The 13,663-nt window shown below is 41.8% G+C and overlaps 1 protein-coding gene across 8 annotated transcripts in view; it reads right to left on the bottom strand.

Annotated features, from left to right (window-relative positions):
- GBF1 (golgi brefeldin A resistant guanine nucleotide exchange factor 1) overlaps positions 1-13,663 on the bottom strand; it is a 110,528-nt gene that overhangs the window by 96,599 nt on the left and 266 nt on the right. For all 8 annotated transcript variants that reach the window (XM_084903834.1, XM_084903827.1, XM_084903829.1 and 5 more), the window contains exons 2-3: positions 3,834-3,939; positions 1,279-1,345 (exon numbers count right to left, since the gene is read on the bottom strand). In XM_084903834.1, coding sequence (XP_084759960.1) covers positions 1,279-1,345; positions 3,834-3,929 — 163 coding nt within the window. In that variant the 5' untranslated portion in view covers positions 3,930-3,939. The remainder of the gene's footprint in view (positions 1-1,278; positions 1,346-3,833; positions 3,940-13,663) is intronic.

The following is a 13,663-nucleotide window of genomic DNA, read 5'->3' as shown; positions in this document are numbered from 1 at the left end:
GTTACTAGCTGTCCATCCCTGCAATAGTTCTTTTCAAGGATAATACATTGCAAAAGTCCTTTACAGTCAAGAGTAATACAGATCTGAGGCTTTCCCTTTCAGTCTTTGTCACTCCTGTTGAAAAACCCAAAGGTGTTGAGTCTTGCCTCACCCACCCAAAACACATGTATATATCTATATAAGCCCAGCAACCAGGACAGCAGAACAACTAGAACAACCAGAATGACATGTGGCTATGATGTGCACTGTGGCACCAACCGGCCTGTTCCAGGCCCAGATCAGCCCACCCAAGGCCAGCCCAGCCCCAATCGGCTCCCAATACCCCATTTGGGGCCGGCCAGCCAACCACCTAGGTCCCTGCCCCCCCTGCCGGCCCTGCCTAATGGGCCCCATTGGGGTGGGCCAGCCAGACCCCACCCATGCATGAATTCATGCACCAGGCCTCTAGTACATATATAAGGCACTTCCTGTGTACATTCTCCTCTAAGTGCATGAACAAAAGCAATATAGAACAGGGCACTAAAGCAGACATCAGGAGCCAGAATTTTAGTTTTGACTCTATCTCTCTTTTTTAAAAAAAACAAACATATTTTATTGATTTTATACAGAGGTGAAGGGAGAGAGATAGAGATTTAGAAACATCAATCAGCTGCCTCTTGCACACCCCCTACTGGGGATGTGCCCGCAACCAAGGTACATGCCCTTGACTGGAATCGAACCTGGGACCCTTCAGTCTGCAGACCGACACTCTAGCCACTGAGCCAAACCAGTTATGGCAACAGGAAGGTGTTGTTGCAAATACTAAAAACTTTATTTGTGCCACCAACTTCCTACCTTATGGCATGCATAGGTAGACAAAGAAAGTAGCTCAAACCAAAATAATTTATTTATTACTCACACAATGAAGGAAGCTTATAATTATATGAATGCTGATTCCCCACTAAAGAGGGATGTCCTTTTAGGAACTCAAGGAAAAGGATCAGCAATACAATAAGCCAAGGGCAATCTATACTCATGACTCAATCCTGGCTTGCAATCTGTTTTTTTAAGGAAAATTTGATTTATTACTCATTCACTTAAGTATTATCTATGTCTGCTTCCGAGCTACAATGGCAAAATTGAGTAATTACTATGGCCTGTAAACTCCAAAATATTTACTTTACAGAAAAAGTTTATCCAATAGTTCTTTTCAGAAAAAAGTTTATCCATCCATGCAGTAAATCAGACACATGTCTTTTTTACCAAGATAAATAATCTTACATAGATGTGAGTACTTACCAGTTATGCTGTTTAGAACCTCCTTTAGATGACTGAAACTATGCAACAGAGGATCCCGTTCTTCATCCTGCAACAAATATGTGTTGTTTTTTAAAATCATTACAAACACAGAGGAAAAAGGAAACGAAGGAGAGATCAAGGGCTCTTTCTCTGAATCCAACCTGAAAATCCAGTAAGTTTTTATTCTTAGGAAAAGGAAGTTAGTATAGTTTTTCTAGTTCCTTAATCTCTTAATTCATAGAGGTTCTCTGGGCTTACCTAAAATAGTAAATCCTGAAGTTTTAATCTACACTATGACCACAGCACTCAAGCTACCATAGATTGCCACGTCCTTTATATTTGCTATGGTCTGAAGATTTTGTCCTAAAAGCTTACATGTTGCCTGGCCAGCATGGCGCAGTTGACCTGTGAACTAGGAGGTCACAGTTGGATTCTTCACTGGCCTGGTCGTTCCCAACTGCTCCCCCTGCTGGCCTGGTCACCCCATGCATCCTGCTGTTCAGTCGTTTGGTCGTCCCACACTAACCCCCCTGCAGGGCTAGTTGCCCCATGCAGCCTGCTTGTACAGTCATTTGGTTGTCCCTCACTAACCTCCTGCTGGCCTGGTAGTAGGAATCTTGTTAGGGTGTGGAGGGTCAATTTGCATATTATCTCTTTATTATATAGGATAACTTACATGTTGAAATACTAATGCCCAATATGACAGAATCAGGAGATGAGGGTCTTTAAAAGGTGGATGAGTAGGTCATGAGGGCAGAGCCCATATGAATGAAATTAATGGCCTATAATATAATCCCAAAAGAGCTCTCTTGCTCCTTCCACCATGTGAGGACACAATATGAAATCAAAGACCCAGAAGAAGTCCCTCATCTGACCATGCTGTCATAATGATCTCAGACTTCCAAGCTCCAGAACTGTGAGAAATAAATTTCTATTGTTTATAAGCTACCCAGTTTGTGATCTTTTGTTACAGCATCCCAAACAGATTAGACATATACACTGAGTGGCCATATTATTATGATCTCTGAATGCATAATAATCTGGCCACTCAGAGTATATTCTGTATCATAAAAGGCTAATATGCAAATTGTCCCCTCGACCAAGAGTTCGACCAGCAGGCAGGCCAGCCAACCGCCCATGTCCTCTCCCCCTGACCAGGCTGGCCAGACCCACCCATGCACAAATTCATGTACCGGGCCTCTAATATAGATATATATATGTCTCTAATATATATATATATATATATATATATGTGTGTGTGTGTGTGTGTGTGTGTGTGGAGTGGCCAGATTATTATGCATTCAGAGATCATAATAATCTGGCCACTCAGTGTAAATCATTCTGTCTTCTACTTCATATTTATTATATAATCACACATGCTCATTTCAAAGGCATTCCTGAATCCACTCTCACTTCTAAAACCTATTTTTATAAATGAGCATAAGAAATTTCCAAACTCCTAGTTGAAAATGTCTAAACTTTTTTTACAAAAACTGTTTTATACAACTGTACAAAAAATATCCTTAAACATACGTATACAACAAAGAAAGCCACCTTTATAACAGATAAATTTCTTTTTTTTTTTTTTAAATATATTTTATTGATTTTTTTACAGAGAGGAAGGGAGAGAGAGAGATAGAGAGCTAGAAACATCGACCAGCTGCTTCCTGCAAAGCCTCCACCGGGGATGTGCCCGCAACGAATGTACATGCCCTTGACCAGAATCAAACCTGGGACCTTTCAGTCCGCAGGCCGACGCTCTATCCACTGAGCCAAACTGGTTTCGGCTATAACAGGTAAATTTCTTATTCATCTGATTAGCAAGATATGGCCTACTCTATGTATAGAAGCTTGATGAATTCTCAAGAAATACCATCACCAAGCCATACTCCATGTATAAATAACTAAACTAATTATATGTGATAGCCCTAGAATTTTTAGGCATTTTAAATAAGTCCCAAATACTAGCTTAAGTTATTTACAAAAAATAGAAGAATGGTATCATCTTTTATGTCCCAGAGGGGAAAAAAAAAAAAAAAAAAAAAAAAAAAAGGCAGCCTGTAAATTTGACAGTAGCTGGAATAAAAGAGAATGTCCTTGATATCTAGAACAACTCTGAGCCCTGGCCGGTTTTTCTCAGTAGTTAGAGCATTAGCCCTCGGACCTGAGGGTCTCGGGTTTGATTCCTGGTCAAGGGCACATACCTCAGTTGCAGTTTGATCCCAGGCCCCTGTTGGGGCTCATTCGGGAAACAACCAATTGATATGTCTCTCCAATGACAATGTTACTCTCTCTCTCTCTCTCTCCCTCTCTCTCTCTCTCTCTCTCTCTCTCTCCCCCCTCCCTCTCTCCTTCCCTCCCTCCCTTCCACTTTCAAAAAAAAAAAAAAAAAACATCAAGGGGGGGAAAAATAGATCCTCTTGTGAAGAAGGAAAAAAAAGAACTTTGAATTCCTACTATCCTCATTATTACTGGAAAATTGAGTACTGTTTTAACTATGCACAGATCCCTAACAACAAATCAGTGACCAAGCTTTCTGCCCATTCCCCACTTACCAATGGAATATGGGTGCTCCATCGGGCATTTCGTTTGATGGCCCCAACCACAATGTTAATCTCCCCTTGAATGATGTAAATATTCTTATCCACCATCCTGGCAAACCTACCAAAACAGTTAAGAAAAAAGTATAGTTAATATTTCTTACCCAGAGCATATGCATGCATAAATCAATACTTGCTAAAATTATAATTATAGAGAGAGAATCCAAGATGGCTGCTCGGGTAGGCAACTAGCCGCAGCCGCACACAACAATTTTAATAAAATACAACTAAAATATAAAATGGACATTACCCAGAACTACAGGAAAGTCGACTGACTGGAAATCCTACAACAAGAAGCAAGGAGAAAACCAGAAGGAAGCACGGAGGAGCTGTAAAAGCCTAAGGTACGGAGACACGCAGCGCGCGCAGAGAGGACGGAGCCGGAGAGGAGGGAGGCCGAGTGCCTGGCGGGCGTTCCCAAGCGGGAAGGAGAGAAAACTCCGACTGTGCTGGGCCCCTGACTGCTCTGAACCCCAGTTCTGGGCCAGACCCCGGGGACCCAGGCTCAGCCATAGGGAGCTGGGCTGTAAGTCGGAACCCCGGGGTAGCGGAGAAAGGAGGTCCCGGAGGCGCGCACACTGCCCCCAGAGAAGGGACGCTCGGCTGTGCCGCGGGATTGCCCTGACGGGAAGGAGACTGGGGCTCCAGACTGCTGTGAACGCCACCTCCAACTCCACTTCCAACTGAACTGAACCCCAATACCGGGCTCATTGTGGGAGAGCATAGACTGTTTGGCAGCAGGCGAAAATCGAGGGCACCTTTCTCTCAGAGGCGCCGGCAGTGAGCACTGAAGGACCCGCATAGGGCAGGGCTGAGGGAAGCCAAAGCTGCAGGCTCCACCCTGAAACCCCGTCCCATCTGTAACTGCGAAATGCAACAACAAAATAGATCACAAATGAAAGAAATGGAGGACAAAAAGCGTCTGGATATAGAGTTCAAATCTACGCTTATAAGGTTTTTCAAGAATTTCCTAGAAAAGATGGATAAGGCCTATGAGGATATGAAAAGAGATCAACTAGAATTAATAAGGAGTCAACAAGAAATGATAAGGGATCAACAAGAAATAAAAAATACATTGTCTGAAATAAAAAATATTCTACAGAGTCCTAAAAACAGAAGGGAAGATCGCAAGAATCAAGTCAAAGATTTGGAACATAAAGAACCAGAAGACACTCCTCCACAGAAGCTAGAAGGCAAGAGAATCCAGAAAATTGAAGATAATGTAAGAAACCTCTGGGACAACTTCAAGCGAACCAACATCAGAATTATGGGGGTCCCAGAAGATGAGAGAGAGCAAGATATCGAAAACATACTGAAAGAAATAGTGACAGAAAACTTCCCCCACCTGGTGAAAAAATTTGACTTACAAGTCCAGGAAGCGCACAGAACTCCAAACAAAAGGAATCCAAAGAGGACCACACCGAGACACATCATTATTAAAATTCCAAGAGCAAAAGATAAAGAGAGAATATTAAAAGAAGCAAGAGCAAAGAAGGTAGTAACTTATAAAGGAGCACCTATACGATTGTCAGCTGACTTCTCAACAGAAACCATGCAGGCCAGAAGGGAATGGCAAGAAATATTCAAGGTGATGAATAGCAAGAACCTACAGCCAAAAATAAGCTACCCAGCAAAGCTATCACTCAGAATCGAAGGCCAGATAAAGAGCTTCACTAATAAAAAAAAGCTAAAGGAGTTCATCACCACCAAACCAGAATTATATGAATTGCTGAAGGGGGTTCTTTCAGAAGAGAAAGTAAACAAAGATAAAAATTATGAACAACAAATACGTAATTATCAACAAGTGAATCTAAAAACCAAGGAAATTAAAAAAATCTGATGAACAATATTAACTGTTGAATATAATAGAATCAGAGGTATGGAAGGGGAGTGAACTGACGATTCTTGGGGGAAAGGGGAGAGGGGGGCGTGGGAAGAGACTGAACATAAACTGTGCACCTATGGATGAGGACAATGGGGAGAGGGGAAAGGGCAGAGGGTAGGGTGGGAACCTGGTGGAGGAGAGCAATGGTGGGGGGGGGGGGAAGGAACATTTGTAATAATATGAAAAATAAAAACTTATTAAAAAAAATAAATAAAAAAAAATAAAATAAAATAAAATAAAAAAAATTATAATTATAATTTAACTTTTAAATACCAAGATTTCTGGAAGTTCAAGATACAATTCAAAACACATCAATCCAGTCCTGGCTGGTGTGGCTCAGTAGGTTGAATGTCAGCCTATGCACAAAAAGGTTGCAGGTTCAATTCCTGGTCAGGTCACATGCCAGGGTTGCAGGCTCGATCCACAGGAGGCAGCCAAATGATGTTTCTCTCACATCTATGTTTCTTTCTTTCCCTTCCTCTCTCTCTAAAATAAAACTTCTTTTTTTTTTTTTTTTTTTTTTAGCATCAATCCTGCCCAGCAGGCGTGGCTCAGTGGTTGAGCTTCAACCCAGGAACTAAGAGATCACTGGCTCAATTCCAAGTAGGGACGATTCCAAGTAGGGAAGTGCATAAGGCAGCCAATAGGCGATGTTTCTCTATCATCAATGTTTTTATTGTTCTATCCCTCTCCCTTCCTCTCTCTCTAAAAATCAATTTTTTTAAAAAAGCATTAGCCCCAACTGGTTTGGCTCAGTGGATAGAGCGTCGGCCTGCAGATTCAAGGATCTTAGGTTAATTCCAGTCAAGGGCATGTATCTTGGTTGCGGGCACATAGGGAGTATACAGGAGGCAGCTGATCGATGTTTCTCTCTCATCGATGTTTCTAACTTTCCATTCCTCTCACTTCCTCTCTGTAAAAAATCAATAATATATATATATATATATATTTTTAAAAAGCATCAATCCAAGATAATAATTTAATAAAAACAATGGGGGGGGGAGCATCAATCCAGAAAATTTCTCAAAGGTCCCTCAACAATCTCTAGCAAACATGTAAAGTTCTTCAAAGGTGGGGTGGGGCTCAGTGAAGTGGGGGAAATGGGGGAATTGAGGGACATGTGCAATACTAACAATAAAAAAAAATCTTTCCACCCTAACTGGTTTGGCTCAGTGGTAGAGCGTCGGTCTGCGGACTGAAAGGTCCCAGGTTCGATTCCGGTCAAGGGCATGTACATTGGTTGTGGGCACATCCCCGCTGGGGGATGTGCAGGAGGCAGCTGGTCGATGTTTCTCTCTCATCAATGTTTCTAGCTCTCTGTCCCTCTCCCTTCATCTCTATAAAAAATCAATAAAATATATTTTAAAAAGATATATATATTTCCTATGAAGCCTTTAGATATGCAGATATATCTGTGTTACTAATTTATTAAAGATACTAGAGGCCTGGTATGACATTCGTGCATGGGGTGGGGGAGTCCTCACCCTGGCCTGCACCCTCTCAGCAGTCCAGGACCCCTCAGGGAATGCCCACTCTCCAAGGAGTCCTTATCGCAGCCAAGGAAGCAGGAGAGGCTACCACCACCACCACCATCACCACCACCACCGCCACAACCGCCGCCACCGCCACGCCCCAGCGATGAGCCCAGGTTCTGACTGAGCGGCGCTCCTCCTGTGGATGTTATAGGAGGAAATCTCTAACAAGCAGACTGAAAGGTAGACTTTTTTGTAAAGCTACTTCTATATGATTCTCTAAAGTAAAAACTGAAATATTATTTTAGTATTTTAAATGATCCCAATTTAACTACCACTTAACTACCATTTTCTTTGCTGCCTATAACAGCACTTAGAAAAGATATTTAATTCTTTCCCCAGGTGAAAATATTTAAAAAACACTAACAGAGCTTTGACAGCTATTGGTCAGTGGTTAGAGCAGTGTTTTTCAACCTTTTTTGGGCAAAGGCACACTTGTTTCATGAAAAAAATCATGAGGCACACCACCATTAGAAAATGTTAAAAAATTTAACTCTGTGCCTATATTGACTATATATAAAGTAATTCTCTTGAATAGGAATCAAATAAACACAAAGAAAGTATTTTATAATTACTTTATTATGAAATATTAAGTAAACAAAATAGTGAAAAATTATAAAATTCTTGTCTTGTCTGCACCTACGGCACACCAGGCAACATCTCGTGCCGCGGAACAGCGGTTGAAAAACGCTGGGTTAGAGTGTTGGCCTGAGCACCGAAGAGTTAAGGGTTTGATTCCTGGTCAAGGGCATACCTGGGTTACAGGTTTGACCCCTGCACAAGTAGGGAGTGTACAGGAGGTAACCAATTGATGTGTCCTTCTCACACCAATGTTTCTCTCTTGCCCTCCCCCACCCCTTCACTTTCTGAAAATTCAATGGAAGAAGTATCCTCAGGTGAAGATTAACAAAAACAAAAACATACAGAATTTCTTCTTGGCATGAGAAAACCCTAGGAGTATGTAAGACCAACTCAACACTTTCCATGATTTAGAAACCCTTCTCAGAAAGACAAAGGTAGGCATGTTGGTGTATACAGTTAGACCAACAATTAGATCAGGCAAAAGGATAATTAATAATAGGTAAGGGAAGAAGAAATTCCAGAAATATTTACTTACTGAACATCTACTATGCATAAGGCATCGAACAGAGTACTAAGGATACAAAACAATTAAGACATGGAAACAGCTGTCAGACATAATGTGTGTTATCACTTATGTAAAACCCAACCCACCATACACAAAATACTAAATTTTTGTTTTTGTTTGTTTTTGTTAATCCTCACCTAAGGATATTTTTCTTTTTTAATATATTTTTATTGATTTCAGAGAGGAAGGGAGAGGGAGAGAGAGAGAGAAAAACATCAACGATGAGAGGGAACCATTGATTGGCTGCCTCCTGCACACTTACTTACTTTTCTCTGTATGTTAATTTGCACCTTTTGAATTTTGTGTCACACACAATATTGCCTATTACCTATTTTTTTATTTTAGTTAACTGATTTTTTAAATGAGTAGGCTCTTTATAAAAGTAGTTGTGCCTAGCTGGTGTGGCTCAGGAACCAAGAGGAGCACTAAAGATGTAGAGCATACCAGGTTTCCAAAGCTGGCCAAGGAACACACCATAGTTGTGCTTTATTGAAAGTGACCAAGAATTACTGTACTAGTAAACAATTTACTGGGCTCAAGAAATTTACTCAAAGGGTGGAGATAAGAGAAAGTCAAACCAGGAAAATGGCCGGTGTCCTGACAGGACACAACTGGAAAATCCTCCCAAACCTGATAATCAGGTGACTTCAGCTCTACCATAGCACCTCCTCCTCTAGAAATTCTGAGTTTATCCCAAGAACTATACCCAAGATAAGCCACTAAGGTATGTCCAAAGCTGTTCAAAGATATCCCTTCTGCCAGCTAAGAGATGAAAAATAAAATAAGGCTTCTCTCACTCATCCTTAAACTACTTAGGGCAGTGGTCGGCAAACTCATCAGTCAACAGAGCCAAATACCAACAGTACGATTGAAATTTCTTTTGAGGGTCAAATTTTTTAAACTTAAACTTCTTCTAACGCCACTTCTTCAAAATAGACTCACCCAGGCCGTGGTATTTTGTGGGAGAGCCACACTCAAGGGGCCAAAGAGCTGCATGTGGCTCGCGAGCCACAGTTTGCTGACCACAGACTTAGGGCATCCAAAGTATAAGGTTGACAGTTGGCAAAGTAGGACCAAGATAAAAAGTTAGTCTAGTATATAAAGAGAACCACAGTCTCATAAGGCCTGCCCATCTTGTGTATCAAGGGTAATCATCCACTGTTATGGGGCAGAATCCATATTTTGTTCCACCTGCAGAGGTTTGCAAAAAATTAAATATTGCCAACAATTTCAAACTCAATGATCTGAAGTTCTAATTTCTTCTGAAAGGCAGGAAAAGTTAGCATACTATGCCCACATTCCAGTATACTACAATCCCCATTACATCCTAATACATTCCCACCTGGCTCACTTCACTCATTTACATTTACCTGCTTGATACAGTCATTTGAGTTTGTAATCCCTGTTTTATATATAACTGCAACAAATCATTACCTCCTCAATCATTTCCACTACAAGTGGGACTCCAAATCCCCACACCATTATATTTTTATTTAATTAAACAATTACTATTGAACATACTAACAGAAAAGATGAACAATAATAGCTAAATAGCTGCCAATTATATTTACATAGCTCTTCCAGCCTGAGGGTAAAATGAACCTTTCTTTCTCCTCCAACTCAACTCCACCCTATCCCCAAAACAGAATCATTCTATTCTGTCACACTAAACCACAATAACAGACTGATCAATCATTACAAATGGCATATAAACGCTAGGATAATCCTTCCAATGAGTACCGTATAAGTTAATGGGTCTCCTAAAAAGCAGGAGCTGTGTCTTTTTCCACTCTTGCTGCCCACAGTAGTCAGTCTAAGGACCCTATCAATGAAGTTATTATCTAAAAGTGGCAGTCATATCTGCCTTCTGGATCACAGGAAAGTGCAATAGTAGAGGAACTCTGAGAACTACAAGTTCAACTGGGATTGGTGCCCAGCTACACGTGAGAAGTATCTACCTGAGTTTCTATAACATGAGTTTCTATAACCTGAGTTTCTGCTGTGTCAATGAGCATCACTGTAAAGATTAGAACATACAATCTACATTTAAGAATGAACTCAGCCCTAGCTGGTTTGGCTCAGTGGATAGAGCGTTGGCCTGTGAACTGAAAGGTCCGGGGTTCTATTCCGGTCAGGGGCACATGCCCGGGTTGTGGGCACATGCCCAGAGAGCAGCATGCAGGAGGCAGGCAATCAGTGATTCTCTTTCATCAGTGATGTTTCTATCTCCTCCTTTTCTCTCTGAAATCAATAAAAATATTAAAAAAAAAAGCCAGGACCGGTTTGGCTCAATGGATAGAGCGTCGGCTTGGGGACTGAAGGGCCCCGGGTTCGATTCCGGTCAAGGGCATGTACCTTGGTTGCGGGCATATCCCCAGTAGGGGGTGTGCAAGAGGCAGCTGATCGATGACTCTCTCTCATTGATGTTTCGAACTCTCTATCTCTCTCCCTTCCACTCTGTACAAAAATCAATAAAATATATTTAAAAAAAAAAAAAAAAAAAAAAAAAAAAAAAAGAATGAACTTAAACATGTCTTGAAAGAAGCACAAATTTTCTGATTTTGGGTGGGGGCAGGGAATGAAAACCTATTCCTATCTAAGAAATGACTTTTTAAGTACAGAAAGGGAAAATCTTTGATGCCTGAGTCATCTCCAGGCCCAACTGAAAAGATGCTGGGTTGGTCACACTATCTTGCAAAGCGTATCAACTCAACAGGACTCAACAGGGCATATCAACCCCTATGAGCAAGGCAGGCCCATCAAACCTAGGTACTTCCTGGGTTATGTCATGTCATTAGCCTTTTTTTTTTTTTAATTCTGCAACTTAGATCATAAAGTTAAAATGCAAATATTGCCTGTACCACTTCCATCCCACTTATTTTAAGTCAATAAATGTTATCCCAACACACACACAATTTCAGGAGGGCAGAGGGCTTTAGGTAGAAACAGTTTAGTCACTCTAAATTCTAGATAGTTTTCCCTTCTAATACAATGAGGTTTTGACTCTCCTTGTCACTACTACCTCACCATGCAAAAGTCCCGAATGCCAGGACCAGAACCATGCCACAACTTAGGATCACATATTAAAACTAATACTACCCTGTTTCCCCAAAAATAAGACCGTGTCTTATGTTAATTTTTGCTCCCAAAGATGCGCTAGGTCTTATTTTCAGGGGATGTCTTGTTTTTTCCATGTGCTAGGTCTTATTTTCGGAGGATGTCTTATTTTCGGGGAAACACGGTAGGAGCCCTAGCTGGGTAGCTCAGTTGGTTAGAGTGTTGTCCCAATACACCAAGGTTGCAAGGTTGCAGGTTCGATCCCCAGTCAGGACACATACAAGGATCAACCAATAAATACATAAATAAATGGAACAACAAATTGATGTTTTTCTCTCTCAAATCAATAGACTAAATATATACATGGATATATTTAGTATTAGTGTATATATATATATATACACTAGGTACAGATAACATTTATTGAGTGTCCACTACATGCTGAAAGACATTAGATCGATACTACTTTATCCCTGCTACATGTTCTAACCAGGTCACTGCACATATATGGTACTGCTTTTAAGAAGTGCATAAACTGAGCAGAGCAATCCCAAAATAGTCCTTTCCATTTGTATCCGTCACAGGGCCCTGAGGAGTGCCTTGTGTACCTGAATTAAAGGAATACAAATTTCTATGTTGTTATGGAGGAGGGGCTTAAGTAATACTTACAACAATAAAGATTTTTTTTAAAAATGGAAAGATAGCTGAAACTGGTTTGGCTCAGTGGTAGAGCGTCGGTCTGCGGACTGAAAGGTCCCAGGTTCGATTCCGGTCAAGGGCATGTACATTGGTTGCGGGCATATCCCCAGTGGGGGGTGTGCAAGAGGCAGCTGGTCGATGTTTCTAGCTCTCTATCTCTATCCCTTCCTCTCTGTAAAAAATCAATAAAAATATATTTTAAAAAATTTAAAAAATGGAAAGATAAACAAAAATACTGTCTTCACTATTCGTCATTTCTAAAGGCACTCTTTACCTTTGGGGAACTTTAAGGTTTACAATAGAGTAATTTATCAAATGTCATCACAGTGCCATGAACCACTCTTTGGGTTATCCTCCATCATTCATTCTACTCCTCTGACCCTACTCTTTTTTTTTTTTTTTTAATTGATTTCAGAGAGGAAGGGAAAGGAAGAGAGAGATGGAAACATCAATGATGAGATGGAATCATTGATCCTCACGCCCCCCACTGGGGACCAAGGCCGTAACCTGGGCATGTGCCCTTGACCAGAACCGAACCTGGGACCCTTGAGTCCGCAATGGGAAGTTCTATGCACTCAGCCAAACCAGCCAGGGCTTGACCCTACACTTTTAGATTGACTGAACATCTCTCATGACTCTTTTTACCCACTAAAAATAATAGGCCAAAAATGGTAAACTTCACCGATCCTCAAATCCCTCTCTGTTTTCAGCCAAAGATGTCATAAAAGAGTGGCTTCTTTGTGATTGAACCTCGTCCCTTTAGACCAAGTGAAGAGAAGACCTGGGGAGAAAATGCCAACCAAAAACATACACCTGGAGAGACTATCTGTAAAACAGATTGTGTAAAGGCAGAAACCAGCTCAGAAGATAAAACCACAGACACAGACCCGGGATGGCAATTGAGCTGCCCTCTAAGAGGAGAAAGCCTCTCATAACCCAGGTCCTCGCACTGCTGGCCTCCATCCTTCCACACGTCTCCTCACTACCTGAGTCCATATTGCACTACTTCATTAATCCAGTATCGATAAAGCAGCTCGGCTGTGAATGGGGCAGCCCCACGGAAGTGGACACTGTACACAATCCGAAGAGATTTTCATGTCTGAGGTCTAATAACCCTAGATACGGGTTTTGCTTTCAGCTTCTGAGGAATGGGCTCTTTAGGATGCAGAAAGCTCCGGAGGGGCGGGCCTCCAGGCTAGGTTAAGTCTGGGAACACTGGGAGGAGACGGGGCACCTGCAAGGGATCAGGAGTCAGAACTGCAGCCGCCCCTCCTGCGGCCGGGGCCTGACCTTTGCCCCCACGCCTCTTCCCAGCTGCCTTCCACAACAACCTCTCCCCCGTTTTACTCCTGCCCCCGTGCGCTCACTCCGCCCCGGCTCGTCCGAAGGAAGGGCCCTCCTCCCTTTATTCCCTGTCGCGGTGTCAGGGCGGCCTTCGCACCCCCTGGAACTCTTAAGAAGAGAC

This window comes from Pipistrellus hanaki (assembly GCF_964339955.1).
Source record: "Pipistrellus hanaki genome assembly, chromosome: 14".
Classification (NCBI taxonomy): domain Eukaryota; kingdom Metazoa; phylum Chordata; class Mammalia; order Chiroptera; family Vespertilionidae; genus Pipistrellus; species Pipistrellus hanaki.
This window is presented reverse-complemented; position numbering and strand designations above follow the sequence as displayed.